Source organism: Gracilinanus agilis, chromosome 4, assembly GCF_016433145.1.
Source record: "Gracilinanus agilis isolate LMUSP501 chromosome 4, AgileGrace, whole genome shotgun sequence".
Taxonomy (NCBI): Eukaryota; Metazoa; Chordata; class Mammalia; order Didelphimorphia; family Didelphidae; genus Gracilinanus; species Gracilinanus agilis.
In genome coordinates this window covers 239,672,801-239,697,505 of record NC_058133.1, presented here as the reverse complement: position 1 = coordinate 239,697,505, position 24,705 = coordinate 239,672,801, and the positions used below count along the sequence as shown (strand labels likewise).

The window sequence follows — 24,705 nt, the reverse complement described above, 5'->3', positions numbered from 1 at the left end:
CTTATATTCCTCTGCTTGTAGATTCAGAAAAAATGAGCAAGAATAGAAAATACTTTTGGAAGGGTAAGGGCTAGGGTGAGGATAAGAGCTCTTGCTGTTTAATATTTATTGAACATCAACAGATGTCAGGTATCTTAAACATTTACAGTAGAATTACTATTTCAGTTTAAAACTACATATATATATATATGTATGTATATATGACCAAAGCCCACATCTAAATAGTTATTTGATAACAGTCTAATCTGATAAAGAAAAATACCAGTTATGCTTCCTCCAAGTAGGACTTGTGAGTGTTAGAAGGTATATTTAAGGAAAAGAAATGATGTCAGTTGGTTCACCACAGGAACATTTGCATATGAGGTCATTCCACTATTTCATTTGTAAGAGCAGTTGGCAACTATCAAGTTCAAGTTGCCATTAGAGGCTGGGGAATCAGTCATTGTCATAGTTATTCAATGATCAATATAGATAGGATACTGAAGGGATACAGGAGATTCAGGAACTATCACTTTAATGAGAAGAAGAAGAATTTTATTTTCAAGATTATGATCATAAATGAAGACATGGGGGGAATTAAGGACAATAGCCAGCACTACTGGGGACAATTCAGGGTTGCAAACTTGTAGTTGAAATTTTAGGAATAAGGAAAGTGGGAATACAGAAGTTAATGGGAGTGTATGCTTTCTTGATACACATAAAGAGATGGAAGGAGATGTAAAAGGAAGATTTATTTAGGAAATTGCCAAAACACAGCAGAATAAGTGGTATAGAAAATAGTTACAATTGTACTCATTCACACAAATACATAATAAACCATTTCTGAGAATCAAGTCTCTCTCTCTCTCTCTCTCTCTCTCTCTCTCTCTCTCTCTGTCTCTCTCTCTCTCTCTCTCTAACTCTCTCTTTCTCTCTCTCTTCCCCTCTCTCTCTCATCTCACACACAATTTTTCTCTTAAAGATTTATTCAGATTCATTCTTTCCCTTTCCTTCTCTTCCAATTTAATCAAAGATCTTTTTGTCCAGTCCAAAAACATCTCTTTCATCTATAGCCTTCTCCAGATAAATCTCATATTTAAATTTATAGTGCTAAATTATCTAAATAAACATGAAAATTAATTCTAAATTCCTCATTGCCCTCTTACTGTTATAATTCTGAAACATGATTCTAATACACCCTCTCACTTTGTTTGTTGTTTCTAAGCCCAAAGTCCCATCTGTAAATTTATAGATCTAAACTATCAAAAAGCTCTGTTAAGCAGGTTGAATTCAAGGGCTTGGATGAGCCATAGGAAAAGTTTCATGCTTTCATACTGGTACTTTAGCTGAAATTAAATTTGTATTGTATATCAGTAAGTCAAGAAAACATCATAAATAAAAACAACTTTTCCTTTGCATATTGCATATTATTCTTTTTTTTTCTTTAAATTCTTACTTTCTATCTTACTAACAACTCTAAGACAGAAGGACAAGAGATAGACAAATGGGGTTAAGTGACTTGCCCAGGGTCACATAGGTAGGAAGTATTTGAATTTGAACCAGGTCCTTCCAACTCTAGGCCTGCCACTCTATCCACTGAGCCACCAGTTGCCCCTGAGCTTTCTTCTTAAGTGACTCTATTAACTTGTGTTTTCAAGGTCATAATTATTTTCTGATAAAAAAATAAATCCAAATATTTATTGAGCACCTACTTATATATTCTCCCAAACAGAAGGAAGTTTTATATCAATTCCTTTTCTACAAAATCTTTTTGGATCTGTATCCCTTAATCATTTTGCCAAGATCCTGGCTGGTACCTACCTCTACCATCTTGAGTCTTCTAAGGAAGTTATTCAGTCGCACAAAAACCATAGAAGAATTGAAATTCCATTCCTTCACCTCCTGGACCTGTTTGAAGTAAGTCTTGAGATTGTTCCTTCTGTCCTCAAATGTCTCTTTGGAAAAGTTAAGAATGTCCATCACTACCTGTATTTTCCTCTGGCTCTCCTTTATCTCCCCTTTCAAGAGATCTTCTGGGCCAAGATATGCACAGGCCTGGAATGACAAAAGTTAAGCACTAAAACACCAGATTGTAAGGATATGACATTTTATTATATATGCCAGTGCCAACTGTGTATGAAAAACAGTTTCTCAGGCTAAATCATTCTATTTTCAATGCCACTGCTCATTGATGAAGTCAGGTCTTAAAACAGGAAGATGACCTAATATGTTTCAAAGGCAAAAATTGTCTCAATTTTGTCTTTAGTACTCCCCACAAAGAAACTCCCAAATAGGTTCTATTTATCAGCTTAATATTTTAAAACTTCTCAATACGAGGAAGCTGAAACTCAGAGTAAGTACATCAGTCTTTTCTTAGGAACTTGAGTATCCATTAGGATAGAAAAGTGGTGAGTGGATAGAGTGCCAGGCCTGGTCAGGAAGATTCATCTTCCTGAATTCAAATCTGGCCTCAGCCACTTACTAGCTGTGTAACCATGGGCAAGTTATTTAATCCCTTTTTGCTTCAGTTTCCTCCACTGCAAAATAAGCTGGAGAAGGAAATGGCAAAAATCTCCAGCATCTTTGTTAAAAAAAAGCCCAAGTGGGGTCAAAAAGGGTCCGATATAACAAAAAAATGACTGGATGACCAATTACACATAGTCAAACTTTAGACTTGGGATCACTCTCATCATTCACCATCTTTGCTACAAAAATGCTACTGAATGAATGGAGAAAATGATGCAACTGTTCTGAGTTTACAAAATTTATGTTATACATTTGTGTGTGTATATGTATGCATACTACAAAATGCACTAAATATCTTGGAGTCAAACTACTAAGGCTCACTCACATTTATAAAATACAATTATAAAACATTACAAAGAAATAAAGGAAAAAAATTAAATAAAAATTACATTATACAATCTCAACTGGGGCTTCACTGATGCTAGGCAATCATTCTCTGTCTGCTTTATTAACCTACCGACTCTCCACATGACTGTTCCAAACATTTTCATTCCCTCTCTAACTTCCTATTGTTTTCCTATCCCTCATCCTTTCAGCTTAGAACCTTACTTAATATTTTACCAAAAAAAAATGATTCACAATGATGTTCTCCTTCTCTCTTCCTCATCTCTATCACTCATGTACCTTCTGACACCATCTACAAGGCTAACATCTGTACCTTCTCAAATGATCCAAATCTACCTATCCTGTCTCCCCAACAGACTTACAATCTACAAACACGTCCTTATCCCTCCTATCTCTGGTAAACGAACATCTGGCACTGAATCACATCCTTAATACTGTCAGAGGCCTTAATTGTTATTCAGTCTGTCATCATCAAAACTTAATTCAAGGGCAGTAAGAAGGGGTTCAAGACTTCAGAGTTTGACCATAATCTTGGAACATTTTTCCTACTAAACACTGAATCATAATGAAAAGAAGTTCTTATCCACAGGGTATAATGAGAACCAGAATCAGAATCTTTTTCCTATGTATCAGCATCATACCAATGAAATGGAAAATGCAAAGTACACATTTTTGGACACAACCAATTTGGTTTGCTTTACTGTGCATATTTGTTAATAAGATTTTGTTTTTATTTTATTTTTTCAGCATGTGTTTAGCAGTAAAGTGTATCAGTAACATAAACATGTTACGTCTTGCTGTATTTAGTATAAAAAAGGGAGGAAAGCACAGTGTAGGAAAACCCTAAAGTTAAAATAAAAGAATATAGGTGGTGTGCCCAGCCTAGAGTTGGGAAGACCCGGGTTTAAATCTGGTCTCGAACACTTCCTAGCTGTGCCCTGAGCAAATCATTTAACTCCAATTGCCTAGGACCTAGCCCCTGCCATTCTTCTGTCTTAGAATTGATACTAGAAACAGATGGTAAAGATTTAAAAAAAAAAAGATTTTGTCTTGCAAATTCACCAGACTTTGTCTAGAAGTTCAGCCTTGACATTTATTTGTTATATTAGTCTCATTAAAACTAGTTCAACTTTTTAATTTGCTACCAGATAAACATTGTTCTCTCTCTCTCTCTCTCTCTCTCTCTCTCTCTCTCTCTCTCTCTCTCTCTCTCTCTCTCTCCTTACTGTATTTGTCCTTAGGTTCAGTATCTAGCCCTAGAAGGACCTCAATAGTCATCTAGTTCAGTCTTTTCATTTAATAGAGAAAAAAACTGACACCCAGGTAGACTGAATGGCTTTTTCAACATCATAGTTATAGGTGGTAGAGCTAGAATTCAGGCTCAGTTCCTCTTATTCCAAATTCAGTATCTTTTTTTACTCCATCATGACAGAATTATGTAATCTGACATAAAAATGACATCTTCATCATCATATTTTGGTATTTAATGATTACTAGTAAAAGTACTTAAGAGGTAATATAATCATAATAATGACCTTGAATAGTATATTCAGAAAATTCTCAACAGAGAACTGGATAAACATACATGCATTCCCAGAGGACCAGAATATTGTAATAATAGGAAAGACAGGCCTGAGGTGAAAAGGCATAACAACTCAGACACTCTGCATCAACAGTTACTGTGAGATAAAGTCACAAGCTCAATACTTGACAAAATTGAGGTGTCAAATGTAAATATCACCCTCCAATTTGTAGAATGTTATACTAAATGAAAGAAGGGTATGAATTCAGAAGCCACCATCACCAATTTCTACTATGACTCTCTCTATAGAAAGCCCGGTATTATCTAATCATTTGTCTTATGTTAAAGGTAACACTGTGGTGCCTGAGAGGCAAAGCCCCATAAGGAAGAAAGAATTCTCTTCAAATCTGCTTTTCAGAAGATTGTAAAGAGGTAGGAGGTGATACTGAGTCACTGACTATAGAAGAAGTAAGGGCCAAGGCTGGTGAGAGGGGAAAGGGAAAGAAAAGTGAAGAATAAAAGGGGTACAGGGGCAGAAGATAGGAGAAGCAACAAGTTAAACCAGGACAAGATCAGAAGCCAAAAAAGAAAAGAGATGAGGGATGGATAGGAAAAGGTATGATCGGAAAAGGGGAAAAATAAAAAAAAAATTAGGAGTTAAAGAATAGATGAGGAATATAGGAGTCATAACAAAGTGGCAAATATTAATTAAAATCCATAGGAAGCAAGAATGGAAATGTAAGATTGATCAGGCTGGGGTAGGGATTAAAAGATGATACATGGCTGACAAGCAGAAAGTGAGATATACATAGGAGAAGGAATATATTAAGAGAGAATGGGTCTGGTAAAGAGTACACAGAAAGATAGCATGATTTGAGAGGAAGGGAAGAGAGGAATGTAAAAAACAAGTGTTACTAAGAGTTTCAAAACATTTTCTCCAATACTACCACTAATGATAATAAATCAGTACAAAAGTTTATGGGTCATTAAGCATTTTTACCTACCTAAAAATGTTCATTACCCCTAATATCATATTTTCCTCTTGTCAAAATAGCAACTGAAAATGAAAATGTAGTAAGGGCTTTAAAATATTATCCCATTTGATACTCATAACCTCATAACCATAATGAGAGGTGCTATTGTTACCCTCCATTTTACAATTGAAGAAACTGATACAGAGGCTAAGTGACTTGCCTAAGGTCACACAACTATTAAGTGTCCGAGCCTGGATTTCAACTGAGGTCTTTTCAATTCCTGGTCCATTGTGATCTCTAGCATCTTCTAGGTTTTTGGAGATATTAGTACTACCCACCTGCTGAATGAGAAGGTTATATATTTCCTGCAGAAGCACAATGATCCGTACTGGGCAGCAGTAGTATTTAGATGTGGCCCAAATCAAGCAGATTATGTGAAACAGAGGTCCCACCAATGGCTTCACTTCACTAAATTCCACATTCTCTATGTTTTCCACATGGTGTTGCAGAGGCTTCAGATGTACATAGATATCTTGGGCCTCTCTTAAAGCTGGAAGGAGAGTTATAGATATAGTGACATTTCCCTACAGAGGACACATGCAGGCTCCTCTGGCAGAGGAAAACAAGGTAATACCCAGGATCTAAGAAGTAGATGATTTGAGATACTTACTGAAATTAAAATACAATATAAAGTTGCTGAGGTTAATTTTAGAACCCTTAAAGAAAAAGAATATTTTACTGATATTCCTTTTAAAAATCTTACTAGCATAAGGACAGTGCAATTTCTAACTTTCTGCAGAGCTTCTGGTTTCATGTTTCTTAAACCTATCAAGTATTACAATAAGATTATATACATGTACCTTATTTTATATAATTAATGTGGTCCTAACAATTTGTTATAAATATTTTAATCCAAAATGCTAATGGAGGAAAACAAGACTATTGTGATCCAGAAAATATGTATATAATATCTTTGTCTGCATTTGTTTTATAAGGTTTTAAAGCCCTACTACATGATGAAACTTAAAAAAAAAGTTTAATGCACAAGTGAGATGTGTGTTTATTTCTGTTTCCATTCATCTACGGATGTATTTTACTTCTCTAAAATTTAATTCAGGTCTTCTGTTTTATTTATCTCCTGATTAAATTTCTGTAGGTCTGAAAGGAGTACATTGCAATATTTAACTATTATAATTTTACTGTTGTTTTCCTCCTGTAAATGGATTAACTTTTTCATTAGAGGCTCTGTTATTTGGTATCTCTTACATGCACCCACTTGTATATGTAAACCCACATTTAATAAAATGCTAATATTAATTTACTTTTATTTCATTTTATTCCATTAGTCCATTAAGCATGTTGTAGTTTTCCTCTTTATTTCTTTTAATCAAGTCTATTTTTACTGTTGCCTGGCTTGAGATCACTATTACTACCTCTGATTTTTTAAAAAATTACCTGAAATGAAGATTTTTATTTTAGTGCCTTATTTTAGTTGTGTATCTTTCTGTTTCAAGTACATTTCTTGTAATTAAAATGTTGTATTTGGCTTTCTAATAGGTTTTGTTACCCTTCTCTCTCTTATCAGTGAGTCATCTCATTCATATTCTCAGCTAAGACTAGCAATTGTGTATCTCTATCAATCTCATTCTCATGTAATTTTCCCTTAATTGATTTTTATCTCGTTTGTTGCAAAAGAAATTCCAAATGACAAAATTCTAAGCACAATTCATTTATTACGAAGGCTAGCAATGACCTTTGCATTTTCTGCAAATGGGAGGCTGGAAAAAAAGCATAGAAGTATTTTTTACCCTTTTAAACTGTCTCCATAGGCTACTTTTGTTTTAGTATTTAGACATTCCTTTATACTAGAAATTGAGCAAATACTTCTCACAGTAGGGATTTTAGAAGGATTTTGTTTAGGAATAGATTGAAATTATATAGTTGGCTAGAGGAATCAAATCTGTGGCATTTCTAAAGAAGAATTTTTTCTTAAATTTGGCAAAGCTTTACTATGTAGTCTGTGTACCTATAATAGCGCACCTGTATATGTGTAGTTTTCTATGTGGTTGGTCCTATACAGTTGACCTAAGTGTGTATTGCACTTAAAAATTCTTAAAGAGGGGATGTAACAGAATATGAAGGAAAGAGCTAATCTTTTTTCCCTTGCCATAGGAAGTGCTCTACAGGCCAAGGTGAAAGCAGCAGAATTGGGAAATATGGCTATACCATTATTATGACTGTAACTAAAAGTCATAATCTATGGCCATTTCTGTCTAGATAGATAACTACGTTAAATTTGAAACTATAGCCATAATTAATCTCTTTTAAAAATTGTATATGACTTCCAGGTTAAGATGGCGGCAGTGTAAAAAGCAGCTGTTTAACCTCTCCTAACCCACAAATACAGGACTCCTCAAGAGGACATAAAAACAAATCCAGATGAATGAAGGGACCCCACAACAGGGCAGCAGCTTTGAAGGAATGTGGGATCGGGGCATTTCATTGCTATAAGGGGGTGAGATAGCTCTCACTAAAACATGAGCTGAGCAACCCCCTCACCCCCCATACCACTTACAGGGCCAAAGCCAGCACACAAGAGTTAGAGCAAATTTAGGGCATTTATTAAATTCTTGGCAGCTCACCAGGGCCTGCTCCTGAGAACAGCAAGACTTAAGACTCCAAGAGGCTAAAGAACCAGACTTTGAACACAGACCTTGAGCTCAGGCGTGGACCCAAATGCAGCCGTGGACGTAAGTGCGGAACTTGGGTGGGGACTCAGAGCAGAGGGGTGCATGACTGTGGAAGCAGCTCCCTGACACTGTTTCTGGCACCCTGAGAACAACTAGACCTGAGACCTCAGGAGCCTAAAGAGTGCAGACAGACCATGGGCGTGAAGATAAAGCAGAGAGGGCTCATGGCCCCATGACTCAGGCGAAAACTGCCCCACAATTCCATAAGCAAGAGCCTGTCTGCCTCACCCAGACTTCCAACTGAGAAATAAATAATAACAATGGCAAGCCAATCACAAGAATCCCAAAAGAGAAAGATCAAGAAGAAATATTTAACACACGACAACATTGACAGAGAAAAAATACAGATAACAGAGCAAACAGCAGGGGAGAACAAACAAGTAATCACATCCAAAACCTTCCCCCCAAAAATCAAAATTGGTCACAAGCTCTTGAAGAGTTCAAATCTGAGATCATGAGAAAGATGGAAGAGAAATTTGGAAAGAGAAGTGGGAAATCGCTCAAAAGGAAATTAACAGGTTAAAACAAAAACTCCCAATTGGAAACCAAAGTTAAACAGATGGAAAACAGGATAGGCCAAACCGAAAAGGAAAATCATGAGATTATAACAGAAAACCAGTTTCTAAAGACCAGAATTGGGCAAGTAGAAGCCAATGATCTCTCAAAAACAGCAAGAACAAATAAAGCAAAGTCAAAAGACTGATAAAATAGAAGGAAACATGAAATATCTCACTGAGAAATTGACAGATCAAGAAAACAGGTCTAGAAGAGACAATTTGAGAATCATTGGTCTTCCTGAAATAGCAGAATTCAATAGAAATTTGGACTCCATGCGAAAAGAAATTATTCAGCAAAATTGCCCTGAAGTTCTACAACAAGAGGGCAATATAGACATTGAAAGGATCCACGTATCACCCTCTACACTAGACCAAGAAAAGACAACCCCCCAGGAATATAATAGCCAAATTCAAGAGATTTCAAGTAAAAGAAAAAATCTTACAAGAAGCCAGAAAGAGATAATTCAGATATCAAGGAGCACCAATCAGGATCACACAGGATCTGTCAGCCTCCACACTACAAGACCACAAGGTTTGGAATATGATATTCAGAAAAGCAAGAGAACTGGGTCTACAACCAAGGATCACCTACGCATCAAAACTGACTATATACTTCCAGGGGAAAGTATAGGCATTCAACAAGATGGAAGATTTCCAAGTATTTTCACAGAAAAGACCAGGACTAAACGGAAAGTTCAATATCCAACCACGAAAAACAAGAGAAACATGAAAAGGTAAATAAGAAACAGAGGGAAAAGAAAGAAAACTCTTATTTTTAAATTTGCCTCTTTAAGGGCTTCAATAAAATCTAATTATTTGTATCCCTATATGGAGAAATGTTATGTGTAATTCTCTGTAGTAAACTCTATTCACTATTATAGTATACACTATTATAGTAATTAGAAGAATTATTCACAAGGAGAGGTTGGAGTACTAAATGGTCTAAGATGATAAGGGGGTGGGTGGGAAAGAGGGGGATGAATAGTAGAGAACACCAAGAGAAACTTGAATGAAAAAGAAAAATAGGATATTCTATTACACACACAAAAAAAGAATTCATTAGGTCTTAAAAAATAAAAATAGGGGAATAATAAGGGAGGGGGTAGAAAGGGAAGTAAACCATGGGAGGGGACAAGGGGGACTGGTCTAAAACAAACCACTGGTATAAAAGGAAATAGCCTAAGAAGAAGGGATGGAACTAAAAGAGGATACCAAAATGTTGGGGAATACACAATTGATAATTATAACTCTTAATGTGAATGGGATGAACTTTCCCATAAAAATGAAGCAAATAGCAGAGTGGATTAGAAACCAAAATCCTACCATATGTTGTCTACAAGAAACACATATGATGTAAGTGGACATACACAGGTTTAAAGTAAAGGGCTTGAGCAAAATTTTGGGGGGTTCAAATGAGAAAAAGAAGGCAGGAGTGGAGATCATGATTTCTGACAAAGCCAAAGTAAAAATAGATATTATTATATAAAAGAGACAGGGAAGGTAATTACATCCTAATAAAAGGCATTATAGACAATGAGGAAATAACAGTACTCAATATGTATGCACCAAATGGTATAACATCCAAATTCCTAAAGGAGAAACTGGCAGAGCTCAAGAAGGAAATAGATAGTAAAACGATACTTTTGGGAGATCTAAATATCCCTCCTTCAGCTCTAGATGAATCGAACCAAAAAATGAATAAGAAAGGGATAAGAGAGGTGAATGAATGCCTAAAAAAATTAGATTTAATACATAATGTGGAGAAAAATAAATAGGGACAAAAAGGAATACACCTTCTTTTCAGCTGCACATGGTATATTCACAAAGATTGACCATGTAATAGGACATAGAAACATTGCAAACAAATGCAATAAATGTAACCTTTTCAGATCATTATGCAATAAAATTAATACATGGACAGGCAAATCAAAAACTAATTGGAAATTAAACAAGATGATTTTCCAAAACCAGTTAGTTAAAGAAGAAATCACAGAAACAATCAACAATTTCATTGAAGAGAATGACGATGATGAGACATCCTACCAAACTCTGTGGGATGAAGCTAAGGCAGTACTCAGGAGAAAATTTATATTCTTGAGTGCATGTAATAACAAATTAGAGGGGGCAAAGGTCAATGAACTGGGCATGCAAATTAAAAATCTATAAAGGGAAGAAATTAAAAATCCCCAGCTAAAGACCAAATTAGAGATTACCAAAATTAAAGGAAAAATCAATAAAACTGAAAGTAAAAGAACAATTGAATTAATAAATAAGACTAGAAGCTGGTACTTTGAAAAAAAAACAAAAAAATTGACAAAGTACTGGTCAATCTTATTAAAAAAAGGAAAGGAGAAAACCAAATCATCAGTATCAAAAATGAAAAGGGAGACCTCACCTCTAATGAAGAGGAAATCAAGGCAATCATTAAAAACTATTTTGTCCAATTATATGGCAATATAGGTGAGATAGATGAATATTTACAAAACTATGAATTGCCTAGATTAAAAGTAGAAGAAATAGAATACTTAAATAATCCCAAATCAGAAAAAGAGATTGAACAAGTCATCAAGGAACTCCCTAAGAAAAAATCGCCAGGGCCTGATGGATTCACAAGTGAATTCTATCAAACATTCAAAGAACAACTAATTCCAATACTATACAAACTATTTGACATAATAAGCAAAGAAGGAGTTCTGCAAAATTCCTTTTTATGATACAAATATGGTACTCATCCCAAAGCCAGGTATATCAAAAACAGAAAGAAAACTACAGACCAATCTGCTTAATGAACATAGATGCAAAAATCTTAAATAGAATACTAGCAAAAAACTCAAGCAAGTGATCAAGAGGGTTATCCATTATGATCACATGGGATTTATACCAGGAATGCAAGGATGGTTCAACATTAGGAAAACCATTCACATAATTGACAATATCAATAAGCAAATCAACAAAAACCACATGATTATTTCGAAAGATGCCTTTGACAAAATACAACATCCATTGCTACTGAAAACACTAGAAAGTATAGGAATAGAAGGACCTTTCCTAAAAATAATAAACAGGATATATCTAAAACCATCAATAAACATCATCTGCAATGGGGATAAATTAGAAGCCTTCCCAATATGATCAGGCATGAAACAAGGATGCCCACTATCACCTCTATTATTTAACATTATACTAGAAACACTAGCAGTAGCAATTAGAGAAGAAAAAGAAATTGAAGGTATTAAAATAGGCATTTAGGAGACCACGCTATCAATCTTTGTAGATGATATGATGGTCTACTTAAAAAATCCTAGAGAATCAACTAAGAAGCTGGTAGAAATAATCAACAACTTTAGCAAAGTTGCAGGATACAAAATAAATGCACACAAATCATCAGCATTTCTATATATTTCCAACACATCACAGCAGCAAGAAACAGAAATAGAACACCTTTTAAAATCACCCTAGCCAATATAAAATACTTAGAAATCTATCTACCAAAACAAAAACAGGAATTATATGAACACAATTACAAAGCACTTTCCAAACAATTAAACTAGATCTAAACAATTGGAAAAACATTGATTGCTCATGGGTAGAACAAGCTAACATAATAAAAATGACCATTCTACCCAAATTAATTTACCTTTTTAGTGTCATACCTATCAAACTACCAAAAAACTTTTTTACTGAATTAGAAAAAACTATAACGAAGTTCATTTGGAAGAACAAATAATCAAGAATATCAAGGGAAATCATGAAAAAAAAAACATGAAGAAAGGTGTCTTAGTAGTACCAGATTTTAAACTATACTATAAAGCAACAGTCATCAAAACAATATGGTACTGGCTAAGAGACAGAAGGAAGGATCAGTGTAATAGACTTGGGGTAAGTGATGTCAGCAAGATAGTGTATGATAAACCGAAAAAGCCCAACTTTTGGGATAAAAATCCACTATTTGACAAAAAATGCTGGGAAAATTGGAAAATAATATGGGAGAGATTAGGTTTAGATCAACATTTCACCCCCTACACCAAGATAAATTCAGAATGTTTGAATGACTTAAATATAAAGAAGGAAACTATAAGAAAATTAGGTGAATATAGAATAGTATACCTATGGGAAATGGAAATTTTTAAAACCAACCAAGAGTTAGAAAAAATTACAAAATGTGAAAGAAATAATTTTGATTGTATTAAATTAAAAAAGCTTTTGTACAAACAATAACAATGTACAAAAAATAACAAAATCAGAAGGTAAATAAGAAACTGGGAAAAATCTTTATAACAAAAAACTCTTAGAGGGGTCTAATTACTAAAATATACAAAGAGCTAAATCAATTGTGTAAAAAATCAAGCCATTCCTCAATTAATAAATGGACAAGGGATATGAACAGGCAATTTTCAGATAAGGAAATCAAAAGTATCAATAAGCACATGAGAAAGTGTTCTAAATCTCTTATAATTCGAGAAATGCAAATGAAAACAAGTCTGAGGTACCACCTCACATCTAGTAAATTGGCTAAAATGATAGCAGGGGAGAGTAATGAATGTTGGAGGGGATGTGGCAAAATTGGGACATTAATGCATTGCTGGTGGAGTTGTGAACTGATCCAACCATTCTGGAAGGCAATTTGGAACTATACCCAAAGGGCTCTAAAAGATTGCCTGCCCTTTGATCCAGCTATAGCATTGCTGGGTTTGTACCCCAAAGAGATCATAGATAAACAGAGTTGTACAAAAGTATTTATAGCTATGCTTTTTGTGGTGGCAAAAAAACTGGAAAATGAGGGAATACCCTTCAATTGAGGAATGGCTGAACAAATTGTGGTATATGCTGATGATGGAATACTATTGTGCTCAAAGGAATAATAAACTGGAGGAATGCCAGGTGAACTGGAAAGACCTCCAGGAATTGATGCAGAGTGAAAGAAGCAGAGCCAGAAGAACATTGTACACAGAGACTGATACACTGTAGTTAAATCAAATGTAATGGACTTTACTGATTGCAAAGCAATGACCCAGGACAATTCTGAGGGACTTATGGTAAAGAACACTATCCACATTCAGAGGAAGAACTGCAGCAGTGGAAACACAGAAGAAAAACAACTGTTTGAACACATGGGTTGATGCAGGCATGGTTGGGGATGTAGACCCAAAACGACCACACCAATGTAACTATCAATAATATGTAAATAAGTCTTGATTGATCACAAATTTTAAAACCAGTGGAAATGTGCATTGGATATGGGGGTGGTGGTGAAGGGGAAAGTAAAAACAAGAATCATGTAACCATGGAAAATTTTTCCAAGGAATAAAATATTTAAATTTTTAAAAATCTTATATATTTTGTTTTAGGAGCAAGCAAAAAAGGTAATCAAATCGTCACATTTTGTAGTAGGTTTGGAAGCCTTGGTATAGTTATCTGATATCCATTTTCTCTAAAATACAGAGTTTATCTTCGTGGTTTCTTCATCAGGAAGGCCAATTTTCCTTGGCAAAAAAATACAAATCTGTAATCGTCTTCATTAGGTTGTTTCATGAGTTTCTCCCCATATTCATAACTTGGTGGCAAATCATCTAGTAATAAACTTAACCAAATTTAATTATCAAGGCCAGCCATTTGACAAAAGACACAACCTATCACAAGGCCTATACTTAAATGTGTTTTGGTTTCTTAGGACCTTACAAGACTAACAGAACTCACATTTCATAGGCATATAACTTTTGAGAAACCAGGATTGTTATCTCCACAAAAACTAACACATCAGAAACTGGCTTTTATGTAACAATTATTTTTGGAGACAGCCCATATGTGATAACAGTCACTATTTCTAGACATATCATAACTGATTATGTTCTAGGATGCAATGGTTATTTTCTTTGTGTTAGTAAGAAAAGCAATAGAAAAAAATAGAGTATTCTGGAAAATACACTTGCCTTTCAGAAATCAGGAAATCTGAGTTAGGTGGCTAACTAGCTAGGTCAGACTCATAGGATCAGTTGGAAAATAAACTAAGAGGCAACTAAGTCTACGTTTTTCACTTTGAAAGTAAGGAAACTGAGGTTTACAGAAAAGAAATTACTTTTCTAAGTTCACAAAGGTCATAAGTGAGATCTAAAGCAAGGTTCTGACTCCAAATCCAGTGGGCTTCACTGAACAATACTTGTCATTTAAAATCAGATTTCTATGTCATATTGTCATGAAATTTATTGCTGAAACTCACCTGCTATTACATCTTTGAACATGGCTTTGAAGGTTGCAAAGTAGCTGCTCTGAAGTCTATTTAAAAGTGCAGCCATGCCCCTCACCTTTATGGCTCTCAGCTGATTATAAATATATTCCAGATCATCACACCTAAAATACCACAGCAGAGAGATTCCAAAGATGAATACCAAAAAATTAGTGACAGATGTACTGCTTATATTGATATAAATGCAGATGATACAATGATACCTCTGTAGAACTCTATATCAATGCCTACCCAAAGAGAATGATCCATTCCTAGAAGTAATATAATCATTGGTTTATAGGACATTGACAATAAAATCTTGTGTAATGAACTTGATATCCAAGGTGCAATTCCAAGAGGTAATAGTATCTGCTTAAGGCACTGCTCTTAACATGTCAAACAGGATGAAAAAGAAAAAGAGAGAAATTAGAAAGTTGGGGGAAGAGCAGAAATCACAACTCTCCATAATCACTCTCTCCTTGTAGATACTCTCTTCTCTCTTAGTTTTAATTACATCACTCTCCTCTGGTTCTTCTTCCTACCTGTCTTATAATTCCTTCTCCATCTCCTTTGCTGATTCAAAACTCATATCATACCCCTTAATTGTGGTCATAGCCCAAGATTCTGTCCTCTGGCCTTGTTCTTTTCTCTATGTTGTCTCTCTAGTTGTTTCATCAGTTCTTATGGATTTCACCATCATCCCCATGCAAATGATTTACAAATCTACACTCCATAATTAATTGTCTATTGGATATTTAACACTGGATGTTGTGGAAACATCTCAAATTCATTATGAATGCGATTTAATTCATTATCTTCCCTACTTCCCAGCCTAGCCCCCTCCAAACATCCTTATTTCTACTGATATGTCACTTCTTCTACTTTAAAAGGTTCATCATCTTGGTATTACCCTTGGGTCCTCACTCTCTTGCCAATCCATTGCTAAATTTTTATTTTTATATTTCAACATCTCTGTCATTCAAACCCTTCTTACTACAACAGTTTCCCAAGTGCTTTCCCTACTTCAAGACTTTCACCATTTCAGTCCATCCTCAATATGGTTGCCAAAGTGATTTTTCTTTTAAATGCAGATCTTTACATTTTTTTATTTTAACTATTTAATCAACTCCAGTTATTCCTTGTTGGCTTGAGCATAAAATATACATTTACCTTCTAAAGTACTTTACAACCTAGGCCAAACCCATCTTTCCAACCTCACTTAACATTATCTCTCTCACATTCTGTAATTCAGCCAAATTGATATTCTTCCTGTTTTTCACAGATCTCTCATTCCATATCTTTGTATGTAAGTATATTCTCTCTTCACTTCCACCTTCCTCCCAGAAAGAAATTAAGACAAGCACAACTACATAAATGCACCCAACTTTTAGTGTCTTTCTTACCTCCAACCTTATATTTAACTTTTAAAAAAATTATTTATGCTTATTCTCTTTAATTTATTCTGTATTTACATATATTAGTTCTTTTCTTCTTCATTAGAATGAAAGCTCCCTTTGAATAACATTGATTGTTTTATATCTGCAGAGTCTGGCATAGGGTATGGCACACAGTACATGTTTAACAAATGCTTATTGATTGATAGGTTCTTGATCATATAGAATTAATGACTTCTCTGTCCTTAGTAGAAGGGAGAAAAGGAAAAGCTTAGGGTTACATTTGTGTCAGTATGAAAATGTTCAAAGGAAGTGAAAATACACATATAATGGAATGAATTTTGGAGAAATGCCAAAGGATAATTCTGATGGGTACCAAAAAACAAAACAAAACAATGGTATCTCTTTGAAGAAAGTAGAGTATTCATTCACATTTTAGTATTTCAAAGGATTTGAATCCTGGTAAGAATATATTTTCTTCATAGATAGGGGTAAATCATGGAAAATAATGAAAAGCATCAATGTGTGTTTGCTAATTACCCCAAATGGACAATAACTCTGTCTCTTCTCCATATGTATAAGTTCCCTACATTTACCTTCTCTTCCAGAATTCCAGCTCCACTTCTGGGGTGGGATTTTTTCCCTGCAAGAGTGGCTCTGAAGACTCTCTCTTTAATACTATTTGAATCTGGTGGCTCCATTTGATCACTGTGGACTCAATAGCATAGACAATTGACTTATCTGTGAAATCCAGGCTGTAAATAGAAAAAAGAACCCTTGCAAAAACTGGGAAAACACACATTTGTCTGGGCATATTTAACTTCAGAAGTAAAGATTTATTTTTTTAATGAAGCACCCATAAGGTACAAGGTGAGGCACTAAGGAAGAGGAAATATAAACTTATATGTTCTCTTGCTGCTCTCCCCCCAAATATGACCCTACTTTTCAAGAGTTGACAATCTACTTAAGATAACTCTAAGATGCATAAAGGCAGGGGCAATAACATTCAGCACAGTGGTTTGCACATTAATATTATTTGTTGAAAAATTAGAAAAAGACGAACTCATCATTGACAACAATATACACATATTAAACTTCATTAATGTGAAGAGACTAGAATGGGACTATATGGGACCCTAACTATGATCCATTCAGAATGAAAACTTCTTAATACGGTCGTGTTAGGGTCCGAGTAATTGACCACCCAAGGAACATATAGAGACAATGCAATCCAAGCAAAAGGAAGTCTTTATTTCTAGCATGCACTAGGGGAGCTCAGCCAAGGAGCTCCAAAGTGATGTAATCAGGATGGAGTTTATATATGTTTCAGGGTTTCGGTTTAATGCTTATGAGAAAACAGGTCTTCACTTTGAAGACAGGGTCTCGGTCTGGTGCTTACAAGGTTTTGCTTTGAAGATGAGGAAACAGGACTTTTGCCCCGAAGATGGTGGGGTGCAGACATAGTTGGGGACCTTCTAATTTCTGGAACTTTGCCGGGAACATTCTGTAGTTACACAACAAGCAGGTATACAGGGTGGGGGTCAGTTGACCAGTTTTAGTTTTAATCATTTACTTTACTTCAGTAGCTGCTTTCAATTATCTGGAAGATGTTTGTTCACAATTGTTTATGTTGTCTCTCTAATTATACTATGAGCTTCTTAAGAGCTGAAACTATATTTTGATTTTCTTTGTATCTCTATTGCTTAGCATGATACCTGGCACATTGTAGCTATTAATAAATGTTTATTAAGTGATTGATATGTGGTTAAAATATTTATTAAATTGAATAAAGTGATGTCTACTGCTATCCAATTACATATCCTGGCCTCCTCATTATGCAGAGTTTCTGGTCAAGAAACTAAGAAAATAACAATCAAAATGTATTTGAACTTTGTGTTCATGTCTTTTTTCTTCAAGTCTCTCTAACACACAGATACTCTAGCACAAAAAAGATGCATTGACTTAGGGAGGCATGAAGATGTAAGAGCTAATTTAAAATTCTTAGTTGCTACATGAAAGAAAGAATTCCCTGTAGCTCTAAAGTCTAGAACAAAGGTCAATGGTTATAATTTAAAAGGAAATTACAGGGGCAGCTGGGTAGCTCAGTGGAGTGAGAGTCAGGCCTAGAGACAGGAGGTCCTAGGTTCAAACCCGGCCTCAGCCACTTCCCAGCTGTGTGACCCTGGGCAAGTCACTTGACCCCCATTGCCTACCCTTACAAATCTTCCACCTATGAGACAATACACCGAAGTACAAGGGTTTAAAAATTAAAAAAAAAAAAGGAAATTACATTTCTATTTAACATTAGGTAGAATTTTCTAGCAGTCAGAGCTAGTCACCAGTGTAATAAGATGCCATAAGAGATGATGATCTTAAGACAAATGAAAACTAGGTAATTCCCTGTCGAGCACTGCCATAGAAGAAATTCCTGAATCAGTTAGGGGCGAGAAGGTTGGATTAGATGATCTCTAAGGTTCCTACCTTCTAATGCTAAGATTTTATTAAAGATCTCAAAGAACATTCTGAGTAAGACAAAAGCCAATATCTACTGCATATCAAGAGGCCAAAACTAACACATTATACTTACCCTTTTTCATTTTCATAATCCATACATTCCATGTTTTCTGAGACTACTGGAAGAGGCAGCAATGTTTTTCCTGTCACTTGACCCAGGAAAACAATGAGGTCACTCTGAAGGTGGTGGATGTGTCGTCTTACATCCTGATATATGACATTTGGCCAGTCTTGGTGATTCTTTTCATTGGTCAGGACAGGCATCACTACCTGTAACATGAACAGATCAAATGAACAGCTATATCAAGTAAAGGGAACAAAGAACATATAGTAGTATACATAATATCCAATAGCTCAGTTTTAATCCAGTACATAATTCTGAATAATGCTGTAACCATATCTCAAATTATGAAAAATGGGTGAAAAGGATATGAAATAATGTGAAGAAAAGAGAGAGAAGAAAAAGGAAGAGTATAAATTTCTTGGGAGGTTATTTCAATAGTTCAAATCAGTGATAATGAAGGCTTACACAAGTGTAATGGTATGGTAATAGAGAGAAAGGAACAGATTAGAAAGATGTTACACTGACAGTCAATTAGACATGAGAGGGAAAGAAGAGGGAAGAGTTCAAAATAATATTAATGTTGTAAACACAAATGACAAAAATTAAGTCAGAAGATTGAATACGTTTCAAAAATTAATATATTCAGGTTTGTATATGCCAAGTCTGAGGTAGGAAATTTAAACAAAGATGTCTTGAAAGTGGTTGGAAATGTAGGTTTTGAGAGTTATCTGCATAGAAATGATAAATAAAGATATAGGAATGATTACCATGGGAGATAATGGAAGCAGAAGCAAGCTGAAGGCATAATCTTTGGGAATTTCCTACTTTAAAGGATTATAAAGAGGGCAAAGGGCCAGAAAAAGAGATATAGAAGCTGTAGGACAGATAGGTAGAAGAGTGAGGAGAATGTGTTGTCTAAAGCCAAGAGAGGAGAGATTATATAGAAATAGAGAGTGATTAACAATGTCAAATGTTTTAGAGGACAATGAGGACTGAAAAATTGGTTTTGATATACTGCAATAAGTTGAAAAAAAGAGTGGCTGGTTAACCAAATTGGCTCTCGGTCAAATACTAGTTCAAATCTCACTTTCAATTTTCAACTACTCTAGTCCCATGGGATCTATTTTTTTTCCTTTTTATTTCTCCTTTCTCTCCACCATTCATTTGATACTCACCAAAAATACAGCTATTGTTATTGAACAGTTCAGGTCTTTTCAAGTAGATTATAAAAATGTAGAGGGCAGCTCTCTGCCTTCTGCAAGGTAAATATTCAATAAAGTTTTGTTTAGTGAATAAATAAGCACAGATCTCCAAGGATTCATTTATAAAGTAAGAATTGGGATGTAGGAATTTCTTTTCCCAACCAAAGGAAGGGTGACCTGAAATGCTTGAGAACTAGCAGTACTATATAAACAGGGAAGTCTGCATACCTCTCACTCCTGAATTCTAATGTGGGGTTGACTTCTAGATTGTGTAACTAACAGGATGAAGAACTAGACATTTTCTTTGATCTTCACAACCTCTCAGGTCTCTCTGAAATAGAAATTATGTGCCAGAGATAAAGCAATTTCAGTTCTCTCCTTGGTCAAGGACAGCAAGAACCAAAGAAAATTAAAATTCTAACTCTTTCTCAATCAGTATCCCTTCCTCCACCACCCACAAAACTCCAGTAGCCTGCTAACCAAATAGCATTTGACTCAAAGGCTTGCAACAGAAAGCAACCCCACATCCTGGTGCCTCTTATATTTTTCTCATACCATGGAGATCTAAACTTCAAAATTTGCAAAAATTTGCTGAGGATATGATATCCAATGTAACAGGAGAACAGAGGGACAGAGGAAATGGGACAGGACAAGTGTCTGGACTTGTAATAGAACTCAGCTCTATAGCTTGACCCCAGCCTCCTCCCAACACCATAAAGCTCTAAACTCCAAATGGCAGAAATTTGTCCAGGCTATGATAGTAGCAGTGAGGTAGTTCTCTGTACTTCTGGGCCAGAGAACTGAGGAACAGAGGGAATGGGTGAGGACATGTTATGTAGGGTGGAGGGGAGAGGACTCTGTGGCACTTTAACTTATTTTTAGATTAAGAGCCTAGTATCCATTTGGGCCACAGATGGTCACTTGGGGCAGAGATCTAGGCTGGTGAACTGTGAATAGTTCAGTCTAGGAGAAGACTGGGAGATTTTGAGATCTAGATTCTAGATCCTCAGGAAACCACACCAGAAGAAAAGGAGTGAGAAAGAGAACAATAGGGAGAAATAAGGAAGAAAAGACTGAATCACAGACCTCCTGGATAAAGAAAACTCAGAGACCTTGAATATAAACAGATACACCAGCAGAGAAAATGTTACAAGCAAAAAATGAGATCAGGCTTCTTCTATGAATAAATATTGCAAAAGAAAGGAAACATCCATACCAGATAAGACTTCTGTCCTATGGATTTTGAGAAGAGCATGGAACCACATGATGTTTCTGATTGGTTTTAATGAGAAGTAAAAATTGTAATAATGGAATTTATGGCCTCCATACTAGAAATAATGTGCAGAATAGAAAAACTTGAATCCATGGAGTGAAGTTTCAGTAAAGAAACAAAAGAAAGGATAGGGATGCAAATACATAGACAAGAAAGACAATCTGGAAAAAAGAGAAGCAAAAAAAATTACATTAAAAAATGTTGTTCAGGGGCAGTGGGGTGGCAGTGGATTGAGAGCTAGCCTAGAGACCTAGGTTCAAATGTGATCTCAGACACTTCATAGCTGTGTGACCCTGGGCAAGTCACTTAACCCCCATTGCCTAGCCCTTACCAATACACAGTATTGATTCTAAGACTCTAAGGTAAGGGTTAATTTAAAATTCTTATTTATGTAACTGGGCTTTCAACCAAGCCTGGGTCATTTTGCATGCTGCCCTTATGCACAAGGAGACATGACTGAATTGCAGAGAGAATGATAAGATGATGCCACATAACTGTATAAGTTGATGTAATGCTGCATGGAAAAGAGGTATTTTGTTTGAGTTTCTTTGTAAAATACATATGGAGAAAAAGACTTTGGAAGCTGCAGACATATAAAGGTTGCTCCACAGGATATCACTGATCTCTAACTTGCCTCTCCAGAGATTTCAGAAAACTTTCTCTTGGATGAGATCAGGCCCTCTCCCTTAGCCTGAGCCAAGATTTCATCTTACTCTGAATTGAAACACTCATTAACTTTTTTTTGTTTGTTTTTTTTTAAACCCTTAACTTCTGTGTATTAGCTCATAGGTGGAAGAGTGGTAAGGGTGGGCAATGGGGGTCAAGTGACTTGCCCAGGGTCACACAGCTAGGAAGTGGCTGAGGCCGGATTTGAACCTAGGACCTCCCGTCTCTAGGACTCATTAACTTTTGCACATTTTCTGGTATATACTGATCTCTAGACAATCTTCTATTTCTGTTTGATTAGATAAATGGGTTTATGTTCCATTTTTAATGGAAATGAGTTACATTGACTGGTATAAGCTAAGGGCTATCTGTCTTCTTAAAAACAATTAGGGAACCTTCTTTTGTACTGAACCTATGGTGATACCAGCAATATGAATGGGAGAGGGAGGGAAAAAGGGAGGATAAAAATGGTAAATCTAGTCTGATATCCCTCTAGAAGCATCCATGGCCCTTCTTCTGTTCCCAGTAAGACAGATATTGAAGTCTCCGCAGGAAAGGAATGAATTAGATTCTAGAAATCTAGAAAGTTCAGAATACTTAGAAGCCACATATGCCTATGTTTAGAGAATTCACATGGATATACATTTATATATATATAGACATAATACATATACATGAATATAATATGTATTTTTTTCTATGCTTGCATGCTGCAACAACTTAAAGGGGATGAATTGGCTTTAAACTACATTTAGACTTCTAAGACATCATATATATAAAGTTAATTAATATGCCTAGTAAGAAAGGGGAGAGGGTGGTCAAGAATATCTACAAGTTTATGACCTATTGTAAGTATAAAACTTGTGTAGGTTTCTTAAGGGAACTTTATTAAATTGTTCGAATATCTGAGATGTATTTTGTTAAGACAATTGATATGTTTTGTGGGAAAGAATTATGGGAATGTTTAGGGTCACTGAGAGACAGTTGCTTTCGTGAAAGGAAGTCAGCTAGGAAACAAGAAAATTGTTTACTCTTCAATAAAATCATGAAATTGAGTAACAATATTTTGGTGGCCAAGGTACCTCATAAAGTCATTCTATCTTCCACACAATTCTGGGGGGAAATGGATTATTTTTGTGGTAGTAATAACACCTGTTTTATGTAAACTGGGCATGTTTCTTTAAGATGACAGGGAAGCCTGACAGGAATTTGGTTGGTCCCAATTTTTGCTTTGTCTTTCTTTTCCTCTGAGACATAGAAAGCTTAATTTAAGGACAATTGGTACTTTTCAGGTTCAGGAAATTGCTTTACTGAATGGCCAGATGGGAGTAGAATTTTATTTTAATTATAAGTTAGGTCTTTTAAAATTTTACAAATACAGATTTTTTAAATTGCATTTTATGACCACAAGTATTCCACCTTCTTTCTTAGGATTGATTAATATCTTTTGCAAGGCAGAGGAGTGGTAAGGGCTAGGCAAATGAGGTTAAGTGACTTTCCCTCCATCACACAGCTTGGAAATGTCCCAGACCAGATTTGGACCCAGGAACTCCCTGTTACCAGGTCTGGGGCTCTGTTCACTAAAACACCCATATGATCCTCATTACGTTCTAATTTGGATTCCAAAACTGTGGAGTAGCTCAAGAGAACCAGAATAGTCTTCACGTTCAGGAAAAGAGTCACACAAAGTTGGGAAGGTGTTTAGAAACTCGGTAGGATAAAAGTAAAAATGAGCAATTATGAAATACTGACAATAAGATTCATTCCTCTTAAACTAGAATAGAATGGGATGGGACTAGATTAGAAAGGGAAAAAGCAGATCCCATTCATACTTTCAAAAAAAAAAAAAAAAAAAAAAAACCTGAAAGGAAACTTAGAAGGGGAGGGAGCTGGAGCAGCTGGAGCTCAGCGCACTCTCAGATGGCTTACACCCTAAGATACAATTCCAGTGCCACTTTATAAAGTGCTCTTGAGTTAGAGTAACACCTCCAACCCCTCATTTCACAGATTTCCCTTTAAAGCCTAAATTTCTCTTTACAGCCTCTACTCAGTCTGTCTAGGTTTCGTTCTAGGATTAAATGATCCCTAAAGTAGAACTCGATGAAAATCTATAATTTACAATCGATTGTCCACTTCGGCCCATTTATATCCATGCCTTGCCTTACACCCTCCAGGTCTAGGCCACCCAGAGGTTCCTTTCCCACATGCCCTTCCCGGACTCTGTGTGAGACCTATGTGCCCTCACCTCAGCCACCAGCGTGGCCAGATGCTCCAACGGTGCCGGGGCCAGCTCCCCGCAGAGCACTGCGCCTTTGGGGCCCAAGGGTCCTGAGGGATTGGGGGAACCGCGCAGGAAGAACAGCGCTTTGGCTCGAGGCAGATCAGGGTAAGGCCCGGAGCTCAGCTGCAGACCCCCACCCCCAGGCCGCACCACCAACATCGGCTCTTGGGGGCAGTTGCCTGCCAGGAAGGCCTGGAGCAGCTGATCAGATTCGGCCATGCTTGCACAGCGCTTCCAGGCGCCCGCCGCCGGCCGCAAGCACCGAATCACGTAGGTGCCCAGCAGCCGTATTCTAGGATCTGGCCCTTTCTCGCTATCTCCATCCTCAGCCTCGGAGGGCACCGCCGCCACCTTCACCGGCATCCTGCTGCCAGTTCCAGTTTGTTGCTATTCTGGTTTCCATGGAGGCAAAGAAACTTCCCTTTCCCCTTTCTT

The 24,705-nt window shown here is 36.1% G+C and overlaps 1 protein-coding gene across 1 annotated transcript in view; it reads right to left on the bottom strand.

Moving 5' to 3' along the window:
* The window catches only part of DNAH9 (dynein axonemal heavy chain 9), an 858,849-nt gene extending 834,420 nt beyond the window's left edge, over nucleotides 1-24,429 (bottom strand). Inside the window, exons 1-6 of the mRNA XM_044675179.1 lie at nucleotides 24,235-24,429; nucleotides 18,858-19,054; nucleotides 16,867-17,025; nucleotides 14,871-15,001; nucleotides 5,685-5,896; nucleotides 1,801-2,034 (exon numbers count right to left, since the gene is read on the bottom strand). Coding sequence (XP_044531114.1) covers nucleotides 1,801-2,034; nucleotides 5,685-5,896; nucleotides 14,871-15,001; nucleotides 16,867-17,025; nucleotides 18,858-19,054; nucleotides 24,235-24,429 — 1,128 coding nt within the window. The remainder of the gene's footprint in view (nucleotides 1-1,800; nucleotides 2,035-5,684; nucleotides 5,897-14,870; nucleotides 15,002-16,866; nucleotides 17,026-18,857; nucleotides 19,055-24,234) is intronic.
* Between the last annotated feature and the right edge of the window lie 276 nt (nucleotides 24,430-24,705).